Source organism: Myotis daubentonii, chromosome 7 (assembly GCF_963259705.1).
Source record: "Myotis daubentonii chromosome 7, mMyoDau2.1, whole genome shotgun sequence".
NCBI classification, from domain to species: Eukaryota; Metazoa; Chordata; class Mammalia; order Chiroptera; family Vespertilionidae; genus Myotis; species Myotis daubentonii.
Window position 1 is genome coordinate 32,859,926 of NC_081846.1, and position 16,342 is coordinate 32,876,267.

General features: G+C 47.4%; 2 protein-coding genes across 13 annotated transcripts in view; both read left to right on the top strand.

Annotated features, from left to right (window-relative positions):
- The window catches only part of ATG16L1 (autophagy related 16 like 1), a 34,077-nt gene extending 28,642 nt beyond the window's left edge, over positions 1-5,435 (top strand). For all 3 annotated transcript variants that reach the window (XM_059703597.1, XM_059703598.1, XM_059703599.1), the window contains 5 exons: positions 125-230; positions 2,143-2,292; positions 2,416-2,463; positions 3,200-3,301; positions 3,984-5,435. In XM_059703597.1, coding sequence (XP_059559580.1) covers positions 125-230; positions 2,143-2,292; positions 2,416-2,463; positions 3,200-3,301; positions 3,984-4,077 — 500 coding nt within the window. In that variant the 3' untranslated portion in view covers positions 4,078-5,435. The remainder of the gene's footprint in view (positions 1-124; positions 231-2,142; positions 2,293-2,415; positions 2,464-3,199; positions 3,302-3,983) is intronic.
- SAG (S-antigen visual arrestin) overlaps positions 3,226-16,342 on the top strand; it is a 36,346-nt gene continuing 23,229 nt past the window's right edge. For 2 of the 10 annotated variants that reach the window (XM_059703607.1, XM_059703608.1), the window contains exons 1-2: positions 11,952-12,115; positions 12,988-13,090. In XM_059703607.1, the coding sequence (XP_059559590.1) occupies positions 13,016-13,090 (75 nt within the window). In that variant the 5' untranslated portion in view covers positions 11,952-12,115; positions 12,988-13,015. Of the gene's footprint in view, positions 3,302-4,157; positions 4,286-11,949; positions 12,116-12,157; positions 12,411-12,707; positions 12,898-12,937; positions 13,091-16,342 lie in introns of those variants that run through there. The other 8 variants (XM_059703613.1, XM_059703610.1, XM_059703606.1 and 5 more) reach the window with 8 other exon arrangements.

Here is a 16,342-nt window from a genome sequence, read left to right on the forward strand (position 1 = left end):
TTTTCCATGTTTGAAGCTTCATGTGAATGAGGAGTTCTGTTGGCTTGGGGTCTGAGGGAGTGAGGTTATGTGGACAGCCACAGAGGAGCCTCTGCTTGATGACTGATGTTCGGCTTTCTTTCAGGCATAAAGACAGTGTTTGCGGGATCCAGCTGCAACGATATTGTCTGCACAGAGCAGTGTGTAATGAGTGGACATTTTGACAAGAAAATTCGTTTCTGGGACATCCGGTATGATACCCAAGAGCTCCCTCGGTGGGGAGGCATGTGAGAGGGTCTGTACGTGGTAGAACTGTGAATATTTGTATATCGGTTGTTTTTTTAAATCCCTGGAAATGCAGAGATAAGCTTCAGTCCACATTTACTTTAACAGTTTGATATTCCTTACCATGAAGTCGACAGTTGTGGTCAACAACCATGGATTTGCACTGTGTACTTACCGGTGCATGATCAGCAGAGATGAACACCTGGGTGGGTGGGTAATTAAATGTAGTAGGTGGGACAGGCACACAGGTCTGCCCTGAGTGCTGAGGCATTCAGAGCCAGCCCCTTTGTTCAGGGATGTTAGACTCATCTTGAGAGGAGAGCAGGCTTCTTATTGCAGAAAAGCCCCCGAGAGACATTCTGGGCAGGTGAGACTGATACTGTGTGTTGGGACCAGATGGCCAGGGCCTTTATAGGCCATTTTGTAAAAGACTTGATCTTAGAAGCCATTGGATGTTCAGCAAAGGATTGCTTCCCAGGAGTCTAGTAGATTGTGTGGGTGGCACTTTTAGAGGGAAATCAGTAGAGTTGATGAGGATCTGAACTCCAAGCAGTGGAGGAAGAAGGTGGGCACCCACTTGAGTGAGAATTCTGGCAGGATTTGGTGACAAGTTGGATGTGAAGGTAGGAAGGAGAAAACTAAAGCAAGACAATAAATGACAAGTTTAGGAAGAGGGTGCAGAGAATGTGTTCAGCTAAGGACATTAGTTTGTGGTTTCTAATAGACATTTGGGGAAACAAAAGCAGAATTTTTGAAAGAGGTTGGAAGTCCTCAGGAGAGGACTTTGGAGGCATGAGAACAGATTACTCAGACACACGTAAAGCAGTAAGAAGATAGCACTTAGGGATCCGTCTGAGGCGGAGGAACTAGAAAGGGCAAGAGAGCCAGAGTCCTGTGGATGGGCCACGGCTAAGGGAGTAACGGGGTCAGGTGGCAGGAGGGGTCCAGTTGGATGAGGCTGGTTTGATAGGAGGTGGTTGGTGATCCGATTGATTGAAGGGAGGGCAACTGGGGCAGAAGCCCAGTTGTTGAGCAGTTGTGGACAGAATGGGGAGTGAAGAGCCTTGGCTATAGATGAGGCTTTGAAAGGCCTGGGATGATGCTCCTGACTCCTAGATATCACTTCAAGTTTTACTGGTGTAGCCCCTAATTTAAGAGATGAAGACCCCGAGTTCCAGGGCAGTGAAGTGTCTTGCCTCCAGCCACATACTTACCAACACTAAGATAAAACACTCTTACTTAGTTATGGTTTGTGGGAGGAAATCATCTCCTTAATCGCTTGCTAGTACACCAAAATGCCTGCAGAAGGGTCTGCACCTCCTTCACCTGCATCAGCAACAGGGTCCTGCCCAGGATTTCTGTTCACAGGCCTGGCTATGGACGGGCCCAGGTGAGAATCTAGAGAGTGAAAGAGAGAGGGCCTTGCAGAGTGTGGTGACTGCCCCGGAGTCCCAGTTTCACATCTAGCATCACCAAGAAGTTGGGGGCCCCTGAGCTGAACTTAGTGTGGCAGGGAGACTGTGAGAAAGCACAGCTTTCTCCATATTTGGATAGGAGCCCTGGTTGGTACATGCTGATCAGAAGCTCCGATTGGCATTTATCGTATGGTTCCAAAAGTGGGCAGGGAAATGAATCCTTACCAGATTTAGAGTTCTAGTTCTCAAAATTATTACCATAGAGTCTGTTGATGGAAAGATAATAAAAGCAACACTGGTTATTTTTATAAGGCTGGGAACACATTCACTGCCTGGAAGAGCTTTGCATTCTGGTTGACTTGCCTTTTCCCCTTCTCTGCTCCATGGCATGCCATCCTGATTCAGATGGGGAAGTCTGACATTTCTGTGGTACATTTTCTCAGACTTTCCATCTCTTTGGTAGGTCAGAGACTATCATCCGAGAGATGGAGCTGTTGGGGAAGATTACTGCCCTGGACTTAAACCCAGAAAGAACTGAACTCCTAAGCTGCTCCCGTGATGACCTGCTAAAAATTATCGATCTCCGAATAAATGCCGTCAGACAGACATTTAGGTAACTAAAGCCACGCTGGTTTGGGGCTCCTGAGGGTTGCATGAAGACCAAAGGCCCCGGTTTGCTCTCAGACCCTGAGTACTCTGAGCTCTGGGGGTGACGGTGCCCTCTTGTTTGTTTCAGTGCTCCTGGGTTCAAGTGTGGCTCTGACTGGACGAGAGTCGTGTTCAGGTTAGTGGTGATGCTCCTTCTGCCCCACCTCACCCCCAGCTTGGTTCATCGCAAAGGTTAAGCATGGGCATTTTCCCGCTGAAAAAGTGAGCCAGATTTATACAGTCTCAGCCGAGCATCCAGGAGTGAACCTGTAGGTTCAGTGCTCGAGGTCCCTATCATGTCCTTCCTCCCTCCTCTTCCTTCGTGATTGTACCAAATGAACTGGTTGCCCCCTTGGTTCTTGCTGGGCACGGCAGGTTCGCATCTCTCCATGCATTTAGAGAAGAGCTGCTTGAGAGCTTTTAGGGAAGTGTGGGAAAGTCTAGTGAAAAGTTCCAGCATCGCAGAGAAACTTCTCCACAGTTAATGCTTCTCTCTTTCCTCTTCCCTCTTTCCTACTTTCACTGAGCCATGTGACCAGGCAGTCTGCCAGACAAAAGAAACCCTTTGCCATTCAGGGGTAGACTTGATTTCCCTGTGTGTGCTGAGTTGGAGTCTGAAGTAGTGAGGGACTGTGTCCTCAAGAAGTAACATAGTGGCACGGTTCTTCATTGGGTGGGTGAGGCCAAGATAACAGGGTGAAATAGCTTTGGTGTAACAGTCGTAAGTGTCAAGTTCTGATTTTTTGGGGTATACAGGCCCAGTCCTGTGTTTGTCTCATAAATGAAGACTAAACATTGCTTCTTGCCAGGAGGTCCATGAGGATGCTGGGGGGGTGGAGTTGACACCATTTCCTGTCTTCTGTGTTCTCCAGCCCTGATGGCAGTTATGTGGCAGCAGGCTCCGCGGAGGGCTCTCTCTACGTCTGGAGTGTGCTCTCTGGGAAAGTGGAGAAGGTCCTTTCAAAGCATCATGGGTAAGATGACCCCTGGGAGCCCCTCTGAGGTTGTGAGCAGGTCCTGTGACTTCATCCCAGGAGTCATGCTCTCTTCAGGCATGGACCTGGGTCTGCCCCACGAGGGCAGTGTGCACTCATGTGCTCTGCTGTGAGCTAGGTTAGTGGAGAGAAGCAGCCAGTCCCCCCAGTGCAGCCTGCTGCAGTGCTCTGCTGGTATGTTTATACAGAATCTTCCGGTTTGAGCAATCAGAATAGTGGCTGTTGGAGAAAAGAGTAGAGAAACATTCTCTTGTCTTCCCCTAGGCTCCTTTTTTTCTTAGCTTTGCTCCATCCACCCAGGCCCAACTGCTAGTTAGAACACAGTCCCAGGGTTCCTCACAACCACCTCTCTCTGTGCCTCAAAAGCAGTGACAATTTCTACTCCTCAGTCAGTCGTCCTGTCCCTCTCTGCTTCATTCACCCAGAGCTGTTCGCTTAGGGTAGACTTGATCGGGCCTGCTCCTTTCATTCCCGAACTGCTTCCTAAAACACAGTGCAGGGTTCCTTCTGCATCCTTCTGCTCTTTACTAAGTGCCTGCCTGTGAGCGGGAGCAGCTGGGTGAGTAAAACAGCTGTGGAGAAAGCACAACCCCCAGGAGCGAGGGAGCCTGGTGCCGAGCTCACTAAGGCCTCACAGATGTTCTGACCTCTCCCTTTGAAGCTCGTCCATCAATGCGGTGGCATGGTCCCCCTCCGGCTCCCACATCGTCAGTGTCGACAAGGGAAGCAAAGCTGTGCTGTGGTCAGAATACTGACGGTGTCTCCTCAGGAGAGAGCAGATCCGAAGCCGGAGAAGCACTCAGGCCGCAGCTCTGTCCTGGCAGGTGGCGTGTGGGGTGTAGCTTTGACCTCCAGAGAAGAGCCAGCCAGGCGACTTTCCTTTGAGCAGGACTTCTGAGGATTTGGGCTGCAGTCTCTAATGACCTGGAGGAATGACGCTGCCTCTGCAGCCACTTAGCAGAGGTGGGTCGCTGCCTCCATTCTGTGGGAAACACTACTAGCTCTGACCGTCCATACCTCAGCGGGGCAGGCAGCACAGGCAGTGCCAACAGCACCCCACATGTGTGTTGGGGGGGGTCCTCCCGCTTATTTCTTCCTTCAGAGTCAGTTCTGGCCAACGCATGTCCTGTCGCCTTGGATCATTTTCCTGGTGAACTTGCTTTAATCATTGGATTAACAGATACCCAAACAGGATTACCCCTGTCCTCAGGTAGCCCGCAGGGACTGCCCTGGTTTCCAAGGAGACATGGGACTGCCGTCCTCCCTGCTGGTTCGTATCATTATTCCGAAGCTCTTAGTGTGATCTCCTGATTACGGTTGGCATTTTCTTAGGTCTCCTAAACAATTCTTGGGAAGTAACTGTTCTTCAAAGCTCCTGATTCTACATATCTATTTATTGGTCAAAACATAAATCTCAACTTGGTTACAAAATATTTTTTTGAGAGGAAGTGCAAAAACCTTATTTTCCAGAGAAGTGTGTGTATGCTGCAGGAGTAGGTGTCTTCCTAGACCCATCTGTCCCTTCCAAGAAAGTGGGTGCATGCCATGGTCTTTGGGTACAGCTGCTGGGACTCGGGTGTATCTCTGGAGCCAACAGCTCCATGTCACTGCCACTGTGCCAAGCCCATGTGCAGTGCCCTCAGTGCTGGAGCGCAGGAAGCCCATTCCAGGAGGCGGGAAATGAATATCACCTTCCATTTCAGGAGCTGTGATTGAGGTCAGGGAAACTGGCCTGGGGCATTTTTTTTTTAAGCATTTCTTTCCCATTTTCCTTGTGTATAAAATTTTGGTTCCTCGAGTGACTGAAGCACCAATATTTTTATCACTTTCTAATTTGCACTTTATTTGTTTCCTCCCATACTTGCTCTCTGGACAGATGTTGGTGTGAGTGCTGGAGCCTGGTGAGGGGTGGGGGATGAGGAGTGCCTTTCCTCCTACAGGGCAGAACTCCCCTTCCCTCTTGCCCACCTTCATCTTCTCTTTTCTGTTCAGAGAGCTCGAGTTGAGGGGAGTTGAAATTCACAGGCCAGGGCACATCTTTTATTTATTTAACTGTGTTGCCCAACAGAACTTGATTGTAAATAAAAAAGAAATCTGTTATATACTTTTCAAACTCCATGTCTCTTGGTGGTTCTTTTATTCTCCTTTATCCTAAGGGGGGGGGGGAGCTCTTTTATTTATTTTCCTGGCTTTCATTCATTTGTAAGTAATGGAAATACTTTCCTGGTGTCTTTTTCTCCTTGTTCATTTAAGTCCAGGTTGTCACTGCCTATAAATATGAACGTCCCAGCTTCCCGTCATTTGCAATTCTTAAACAGGAAATGGGTGTCTTCAGAACTTGGGGAGTTGTGTTCTGAGAGCCCCATGCACTTCTGTTACCCCTGCAGTTGGCTCCACAGGCAGCAGGACAAGCTCCTGGGCTCTGCACTGGAGACTTTGTCCACAGGATTGATCATGAACTCTCCGTGTCTCCAGGCTCCTCTTTGTTGAAGGGGCATGAATTACCTCATTGAGGAGTGACTTTTAAATGGCAGCTCAGATACCTAGCAAGCATCCTTCTGCATTAACAATTAGGATCTCCCTGGAATTTCCTGTAAGACAGTTGCATCACAACACTGTGTTTACTGAGGAGTTGGCCAAACATCTGCTCAGCCCAGCAGCTTGAGTCAAGATTCCATCAAGATCTGACGTCTCAGGCAGCACTCTCCAGAAAGCTGAAGAAACCCTTTGCAAGTGTGGGAGTCTTTTTTTTTTTTTTTTTTTTAATGTTTTTACTAATTTCAGAGAGGATGAGTGAGACTCTTCAATTGGTTGCCTTCTGCCCGCCTCCTATTGGGGATCAAGCCCAAAACCCGGGCATGTGCCTTGACTGGGAATTGGACCATGACCTCCTGGTTCATGGATCAATGCTCACCCACCAATCAGGCAAGGGAGGCATTTTAAAGGAGACCCAAAGTAAGCGTTGCAGTAACCTTTGATTATCCTATTTTCTTTGAACTTGGAGGGGAGCATTCCTTCTGTCTCTGCTTTTTAAAAAAGTTTCAATTTGAGGTTCATCCACACTGAAGCTTTTCAAGTCACCTGGCCACCAAGATTGAGTTGATGGTGTAGACCAGCCGTGGGCAAACTACGGCCCACGGGCCGGATTCGGCCCGTTTGAAATGAATAAAACTATTGGGAAAAAAAAAGACCGTACCCTTTTATGTAATGATGTTTACTTTGAATTTATGTTAGTTCACACAAACACTCCATCCATGCTTTTGTTCCGGCCCTCCGGTCCAGTTTAAGAACCCATTGTGGCCCTCAAGTCAAAAAGTTTGCCCACCCCTGGTGTAGACTCACTGCAGTGGAGTATAGCTTCCATCCAACTCATGGTCTTCACCCTGCCACCTTTGAGGTTATCGGGGACCCTACCTGTGCTACTGGTTCCGTTGGAGGGTGGGAGGTGGGCAAAGGACTCCTGTGATCTCCCTTGTCAGTGTTGACAGCTTTGATGCATGCATTAACATGTCAGAAGTTGAGAATTTTAAAACATCTTAATGAACTATTTCCTAAGTCGTTGCCCACAATAGTGTAGTAAATCAAGTGTGATGGTCTTACTAAAGCACAGACTACACACACTTGCCTTTATCCTAAGAGTCTTGTAAAGCCCCTCTGTAAAGCACATGGGACGTTTTGTGTGGACATGGGGAAACGGAGGGGCCCAAAGTGGGTGGGTGGGGAAGTTCCAGATCACGGAGTGTGCCAAGGTGCGCAGAGCTGCCTGTGTCTTCACAACTGTGTTCTTGGGGAACTGGACATTTTAAAATGTAGACTTGAAACTCATCATCTATGGGGCATCCAGAGAAGAGAGTGGCCATGATAAAGCACCCCATGCAAGACTCCTGGGCTGCAGAAACCAAGTGTTTCTGGCCTGGCCAGTGTAGCTCAGTGGTTGAGCATTGACCTATGAACCAGGAGGTCATGGTTCAATTCTGCTCAGGGCACTTGACCAGGTTGCACCTCAATCCCCAGTCAGGGGCATGCAAGAGGCAGCCCATGAATGATTCTCATCATTGATGTTTCTCTCTCAAATCAATAAAAATGTATTTTTAAAAATGAAATTATAAATGGTATCTCAAGTGGGCAGAGACCCTTGCAAAGCATTTAGTCTACACCCCATTCCTTGCTTGGATCTCTTCTACAATAGCCACAAGAAGCTGTTGAATGCTTTCAGGGATGGGGAAATCACTACCACCTTTCTTTGAAAAAGCATGAAGTGTGAGAAAACCAAACCAGCCTCCACTCTACTTCTCTCCGTTGCTCCAAGTTAATCTAATCTCCAGAAGTGACTATTATAATTAGAACGCAGGTGCTTATTTTTCATGGGCACTGAAACCCTTTTGCCACCTTGGGGTCCTACCGCAAGACAGATTTCAAATGTCCATCTTGAGGCAACTTGCCAAGAATGTACATGATGCTCCTGTTCTCCATGCAGCAGGAGCATGTTGTACAAACAGCCCCAGACTGGAGTCCTGGGTTCTGAGGCTCACTGATTTCGGGTATAAGCAGCCCAACCCATAACAGCCCTCTATTCCCCAGGTCCATTGACTAAGATCATCTTGAAATTAAGGTGACTTTTAAAAGCTCCCATTTTCTGGCACTTTTCATAAATACAGTTGCCTCAAACTTCTCAAGCACTCTGCTTCAGTAAAACGAAGGCCCTGAAGAACAAGGCTTTCATTCTGTAGCTGATGGTCAGCAGAGTGTACCAGCTTTCCTCGTGCATGTGCCCTAATGAACCCCTGGATGATAACCTTGCCCCAAAGCCCATAAGCTTCTTAGCTGAACATCCCCATCCCCACAAGCCAGGGCTGGGGTTGGTGGCAGGAGAGGAAACACAGGGCATGTTAGCTTCATCTCACAGGACGGCCAACTCCAGAGAAACAAGTATTGCTAGAGTCCATGGTGGCCAGACTTTGAGAATTCACAGACCAGTAAATTTCCAAAAGAATTCTAGGAGAAGGATAGCAACTTTAAAATTTTTTATCCTCACCTGAGGATGTTTATTGATTTGAGAAAGAGAGAAGTAGGGAGAAAGAGACAGTCAGTTGCCTCCCGTACTCATGCTGATCAGGGATCAAACCTGCAACCTAGGTATGTGCCCTGGGCAGAAATCAAACCCAAAACCTCTTGGTGTACTGCACAGTGCTTCATCCAACTGAACTACCTGGCCAGGGCAGGTTGGCAACTCTTCTCTACTATTTTAAAGTTCATAAATAATAGAAAATGCAAAACTAATGACAGAGGCAAATCAGTGTTTTCCAGGGTTGTGGGGAGGGGGGTGGCAGAGGAGGTTGGTGGAGGAGTTGACTAAAATGGGGGCCAGGGAACTTTGGGGTGATGGAAGTGTTCTGTGTCTTGATCATAGTGGTGAACTCATCAGACTGTATATTGAAAATGAGTAAATTTTGTTGTATGTCAAGTATACCTCAATAAAGAAGGGAAGAAACACAATATTTTAATAACAAAAATTGAGAACCTGCCCTGGCCAATGGGCTCAGTGGTTAGTGTTGGGCAACACAATGAAGGGTCACGGGTTTGATTCCTGGTCAAGGGCATGTACCTAGGTTGCATGTTTGGGAGGCAAGCAATTGATGTGCAATGTGTCTCTCTTATCCCTCTCCCTTTCACTCTAAAAATCAATGGAAAAGTATTCTCAGGTGAGGATTAACAGGAAAAAAAAAAAGTTGATAACCTTGCAAGGAAGGTTCGCCGGTTTGATTCCACTCGGGGCATATGCCCAGGTTTCAGGTTTGGTTACCAGTCAGGGGTGCACACAGGAGGCAACCGATTGATGTTTCTCTCTCACATTGATATTTCCCTCCCTCTCCCTCTCTCTAAAATCAATAAAAATATATATTTTTTAAAAAGTCATAATTAATATAATCAGTTGGTCAAATGATGTTTTTCTAATTTTGTCATTTGTTTTCCATTTATTAGCTGACATTCCTCTATTTAAAAAGAAGTTTTCTCCCTTAGAAATTAAAAAAAAAAAAGGTTCCGCCCTAACAGGTTTGGCTCAGTGGATAGAGCGTCAGCCTGCAGACTAAAGGGTCCCAGGTTCTATCGCAGTCAGGGGCATGTACTTTGGTTGCAGGCCCATCCCCAGTAGGGGGTGTGCAGGAGGCAGCTGATCGATGTTTCTCTCTCATCAATGTTTCTAAACCTCTATCCCTCTCCCTTCCTCTCTGTAAAAAAATCAATAAAATATATATATTTTTAAAAAAGGTTCCCCCGAGTTTATTGCCAGCTATTACACTGTTGCAATCCAATGGCTCATTGATTCACTCAAAGAATATTAAGGTCCCTATTCTAAATGCTGGAGATAGGATAAGTAAAAACATTTTAAAAGGCTCTAAACTCTTGGAACTTATATTCTAATAATGAAGTGTAGGGGGGCAGACAATAAACAAGATTAAGAAAGTAAATTCTCTTGTATGTTAGATGACAATGATTGATATGGAGAGAAGGAGGATAAAAGATTTGGGAAAGGGTATAAAATAGGATGTAAATGAATAGGGTGACATTAAAGTGAAGACCCAAAGGAGTGAAGGGCTATCGGTGGGAAGAGTGAGTGTTCCAGTGCCGGGAGCCCGTCCATGCTTGCTGTTTCAAGGGACCTGGCATATATGGCGTACTGTTCTTAAAATGTTTGCTCACCTTCTTGGCACTATGTGTTTTAACCAAGGTCTCCTCTCTGAGAAAGGTTGTTTCCCCAGGTAGGGATTTTCCCCTGAAGTTAGGAAGGGAATAAAACCCCTCAACTAAGTGCCAGGCGGGTAATTAATCCCTTTAACTACGAACAATCATGCTTAAACTACATAATCTTTTCTCCCTGGAATGGAGATAAGAAACGCCCTAACCTTTGTAATAGAGATTGATAGGATTGAATCAACTGGTATAAATACAGATGTAACAAGACAGAAAGAGACAGAACTTAGAACACAGAACTTAGGAGACAGGACTTAGAAGACAGGACCAAGAGAGACCGAACCTAGGCACAGAACCTACACAGAACATTCTCTAGAGACAGAAGGACTTTGCTGGAGAGAACATGGCAAAAGATCCTGGACTGAACCTGACTACAGAAGTATGGCAAGAGAACCTGACTAGAACCTGGTGACCGAACCTGGCTGGAGATCTCAGACAGAACCTGGCTGGAGAACCTAGCGAGGGAACATGGCTACAGAACCTGGCTGGAGATCCTAAGCAGAACCTCTCTGGAGATCCAGACCAGAACTTGGCTGGAGATCCGGGCTAGAGATCCTGGCTAGGCTGCTGATCAACTGAACGCTGTCTCCGTGTCATTCCTTCTTCACCGACTCCGTCTACACCTTGGGGACCCCTGGACCCGCTGGGGCTGGACCCCAGCATTCCAGAAGAGGGAACAGTGAGTGCAAAGGTCTTGAGGCAGGTTTGAAGAAAAGCAGAGAGGCCAGTGGACGAGCTGAGTGGGTGAGACGGTGAGAAATAATGTCTTGACAGCAGGAAAGCCAGGTCCTGCAAGACCTCGCAGAAATTATCACCTTAGGCGGGAAGCCACTGGCATGTTTTGATAGATGCTCACACCCCAAACAAGCTTTCTGCATATACTCCCTTCATTCCCAGACACCAGGTAAAGTCCAGCATATGAGTAAATGGGTTAGTGACCATGTCGTGCCATTCATTCGCTCCCTGGGTGTTCTTGGGAGCAGCTGTTCTGGGAACTGGGATCCAAAGGTGGAAATGCAGCGGCTTGAGTGCCTGCCCTGGTAAAGCCTAGAGCAAGTGTCACGTGCACTGTGCCTCTAACCTAGTCCTGGAGGATGGGGAAGGCTCCCCTGAGGAAGGGGCTCTTGAGCTGGAATCTGAAGAGGGACTGAGTCAGGGAGGTGAAGAGAGGAGAGAATTGTTCCAGCACAGAGAACAGTAGGACTGGGGTTCAGGACCATGCAGAGAGGTGGGAGAGTTTTAAAGATGTGTGCCTGTGTCCTGAGAGCAATGGGACATGGTAAGCAGGGGGGTGCAGAGCAGGGCTTGGAAGGGCCTGGAGGGTGGAGGTAGATGGTGCAGTCAGACACCACAGGGAAGCAAGGTGGCTGCTGTGGACTCTGGGGGAGGCTCTGGGCCCAGAAAGCTGTGGACAGATTCCAGAGACACTGGGGACTCAGGAACTAGTCCATAGGGCAACGGGCTGGAAGAGAGGGACCTGTCTAGTTTGGCTTGCCTAGCACAGGAGTTCATCTTGAGGTTGACATTTCTCCTTGACCTTTTTGTTTATATCCCTGCCCCCAAGGTTGTGTTAGCTGCCTACTGAGTTTAATCAAGTGTGTTGAGCACTTGAAAATCCCCTGTCCTTTGCAGGGATAATCAGTCTATTTCCAGAACCCAAAGAGGGTTAGGATAAAAAGCCGCTTTCTTTGAGCCACTGTGCCTCCCTCCAGGCCCTCCCCACTTGAGTGGGGGCGGGGGGGTGGGGGCTCCTGCATCTGAGCCCCTCTGGACAGAGACCCTGGCCTAATGCCTAGAACTGCTGAAACGGCCAGTTCACCCATCTGGACACTAATCCAATTTTCACCCTGATCCTTACATGGGATTTGGCTTTGAGACACTGAGACCTGGGTGCTGGGCCCCACTCCAGATCCCCTACAAATTCCCCACACACGTCAGCCAGGGGCCTCTCTGGGGTCATCTGGTTAGACAGCGAGGGCTGGCTGCCACCCCGAGGGCACAGAGACCTTCTCTCCTGGGCCCAGCCACTGGTTGCACAAGGTATGTGACTGCCCTTGCACAAGCGTTCTCAGACACTTGGGGCAGGCACAGGGAAGAGCCAGGGCCAGGATGACAGGAGTCAGATTTTCATGGAGTCAGCCTGTCCCCATTTCGCCTGTTCCGTGTAGCTTCCATGGACTTGGCTTGTTGGGGAGACTTGGAAGGCAGTGAGCTCCAGAAGCTAAGGCGGCCTCTTCATGGTGCAGCTGGGCAGGAGGGAGGAGGAACAGGAAAGCAGCACTGGCTACAAACGGCTGCACAGAACTTTTGGGGGGATTCAGTGCATTTGAAAAGGGTATTTGTGAAGGGGCTCTGTTGTGCTTTTCCGGAAACTTTTCTATTTTAATTGCCATAAGACGGAAAACCTTAGGACAGAAAACCTTCTCCTTGGAAGCCAGCTAGACTTCCTGGAGAGGTCTACTAAGAGGTCTGCTGGCCCTAGCCAGTTTTGCTCAATGACTAAAGGGTCCTGGGATTGATTCCAGTCAAGGACACATGCCCAGGTTTCAAGCTCCATCCTAGTGTGGGGTGTGCAAGAGGCAGCCGATCAATGATTCTCTCTCATCATTGATGTTTCTATCTCTCCTTTCCTCTCTGAAATCAATAAAAGTATTTTTTTAAAAAAAGAAACGTTTGAGGCTTAGCAATAAAAATAAAAACACAGCTTTAAAAAGTAGCACACTGCCAGGCAACACAAATTAGACAAAGACCCTATTTATAAATCAAACATGGAGATTGAGGCAGTAGCAGGAAACATCTGATGGATGTACAGCATCTCACAAGTAGGTTTTCTACCCAGAATGCTCTTGACTTTATATTCAGGATTGATTTTACCTTTCTCCAGCCCCCTAATACCCAACGTACATCCCAAGGTGGAAGAAGCTGCCAGAGACAGATAATATGGCTGCCAACGTCAAGACCAGTAAGTCTACACCACACCATGTTATCTTCAAGAAGATCTCCCGGGACAAATCGGTAAGTGGCACAGAAGTGAGTGGCTTGTGGAAATGTTTGTTTGTTTGCTTATTTGTTTTTTAAAGGAGCCTTTTCAAGAATAGATATGATCGACATCAAGACCCTATGAGGCCAAAGGAAGCTCTATGTCTATTTTCTGTCTCTGCCTGAGATGGACGATAAGTGAGATATAAGTGAATAAGTGAATTGCAGAAACACAACTTCTCTTCAGTTGCAGCAAGACTTTAGTCCTGAGACCCTTAATTTTTTTCTAATCACTCATTCTCCAACCAACCTCCAGTTTTACTTCTTGTCCTAACCCAACCCCCAATTTTATTTCTCTTCGTAGCCAGCCTTGATCCCATGACTTACCATTTCAAACACTGTTTTGCCAATCACTGTATTTGGCCTTTTGTCTATCACCTGCGCAGGGAAAGCCCTAATGCTGCTTTGACACAACTCTCTATTCCTGTGCACCTGCAATGCTCTCAACCTCACTGGGCCTTCAGGGCCACGGGGTAAGGGAACATGACGGGCCACTCCCTTTCCACCATGCTGCCCTGTGGCTGCGTGGCCACCAATATCCCGGCAAACAGCATACTAGACACAGATAACGCCACTGTTGGCTCCCTCAGAGGCACATTAGCTGGTCTAGTTGTGCCTATGAACCTCCTGGCAGGGGAGACCGGGGAAGGTCCACCCCAAAGCCTCTGTGGATGAGGTCTCCTTGCTCCATTCAATGGCTTCTTAGGGGCCAACGATCTCGCTCAGCACCATCAATTTTAAATTTTCTAAAAGCTGCATTGAAAAAGTAAGAAGAAACAGGTGGAATTCATTGTAATATTAAGTTTAATTAACCCAATATATCAACAAACTGTCATTTTAGCATGTAAATGATATATTATTGAAAACATATATGACATGCACTTTCTGGTGTGCAGTCTACATTTATAGCACATGTCCATTTGGAATGGCTGTATTATACCTATAAGTCATCACCTGTAAATAGTACCTACCGTATTGGACAGTGTAGCTCTAGGTCCTTCTTCCAGTTGACTTCTGAAGCCTATACGGGGCCATCCAAAAAACTCTCTGATCTTTACGGTATTACACGAGGGAATCGGGCTTTGCACAGTCTCTCTCTACCCTCCTCTCCTTGCTGAGGAACTCCATCATTTTCATCAAGTGCTCTGATTCTTTGGGGTGATACGTTGGGTGCTCCTCAACCTTTCACTCTTCAAACTCTTTTCCAACTTGTGTCTTTCCAGCATGCTTTATCTTGGCTTCTGGCAGAAGTAGAGAGAAACCACTCCTGCTGGGCCATATCATTTATCTACTCTTTTGTTCCTCACACCTAAATATGCATCCTTTGAACCAAGACATTTAGAATTTTTTGTAAATGTAAAAAATAATTCGTCAATTGATGTCTCACAGATTAGGATCACTCCAACTGCAACCTCTGTATGGGTCCCGGCATGGAGTGCCAGGGCTCAGGGGTCACTTCTCTGTGATTCTCTCCACTCGGCCCTCTTTCGTCATCTTCACCCTCCAGCTGGTGGCTGCCCCAGCTCCATGTGTCTCTCCCTCTCTTCCAAGAAAAGGAAGAGGCTGTTGCTTCCTGGGGTCTCTTTTTAAGAGTGAGGAAATAGGCCCTGGGCCTGTGTGGCTCAGTTGGTTTGGCATGGTCCCCTACACCCAGAGGTTGCTGGTTCCATTCCAGGTCAGGGCATGGGATGCAGGCTTGATCCCCAGTAAGGGACATGCAGGAGGCAGCCGATTGATGTTATGTTCTCACATCATGTTTCTCTCTCTCTCTTAAAAATCAATGAACTATTCTTTAGAAAAAGAAGAAAAAAGTGAGGCAATATTTTCCCAGCAGAATTCTGTCCTATATCATTCGTCAAAACTGGGCCACATTCCCTCCCTAAGCCGTAGGAATTGGATGATCATAATTGGATCCAGCCAGTCAAAAATCATCCTCTGGGGCTGGTCTCCTCTTAGCACAGGACCACATTGGGGATGGTGGACCCTGCCATAGTTGGTGACTTTCATCCAGGTTGGCTACAGTCTCACATTCAGTTCCACTTCTCTACCTGTCCCTGTCCTTTCCCTTCCCCTTCTATTCCCACGGAAGAGGTGCCTTTGCTCCCATCTGAGGTTCACATCTCTCATACCCTGAGTCTCATGGTCCACCACCTCCTTAGAGTCCTCCATCATCAGCCTCCCTCCTGGACTATATCTGCAGCCTCTCCTTCTCTACCAGGGCTTTGCCTGAGCAGCAAAACAAGTATTGACCGTATGCACCTTAAAAACACCACCCACTCCCCTTGACACTTGTTCCCTTTCTAGCTCGCTGACCTTCACAGCCAAAGCATGCAAACGGAGATAACTCCCACTCCTGTCACCAGCCCTCTTCCCTCCCACTCACTCTTCAGTCCTCCCCTTCCTGACTATCTCAGCTGCCTAACTGGCCCTCTTTCCAAACCTGCCAGTTCATTCTCCATTTTGCTGCTGACGTGATCACAATCTGTGTTCTCCTCTGTAAAACGGGGTTAATTCCCATCTCAGAGAGTTGTTGTGAGGATTAAATGAAATAATGTAGCCACAAGGCTTAGCTTGGTGCCTGGTACAAGATAAACACTCTAAATGCTATTTAATTGCAGATTTTTCATCCAGCTACAAATGCTTCACTATCTTCCTAGATTCCTTAGGGTCAGTTCCCCTAAGATCCTTTCTGGCATCAGTCTGCATCCCCATTCGGTGACCATTCACCTGCAGATGAAAGCATCCTTTTGGCTGTGGGCTTCGTACACACAATTGTTTTTCCCAAAAAGCATCCCCCACCACCCAACCTCTCATCCCCCATCTGGTCACCTGCCCATGCTATTCTCAGGTGCTTTAACATCAATCACACAAATAACCTAAGACTTGGGGATTCACTCCAAGACATCTGATGGGAGAGGGTAGATCTAGGAGATGATTTAAAGTCAACAAAAATGATTTGGGAGTTTATGGAAATAAAAATATGAATTTAAGAGGCTTAGGGAAGAAGGGGGTTAGCCAGGGTGCACCCATTCACTTATGCACTTAGCAAATGTTGATTGAATTCCTGTTACATAGCAGGTACTGTTGTAGGTACTGTGATGGCTGAAGGACAGAATTCTTGCTATCGAGGCACTCAGTACCTCAACTTAAACTGGTGACTGGTGGTGAACCAACCTGTGCTCTCCCACAGGGGGTGATGGTAAAGAGACCTTTGCTGCCAGGGGCATG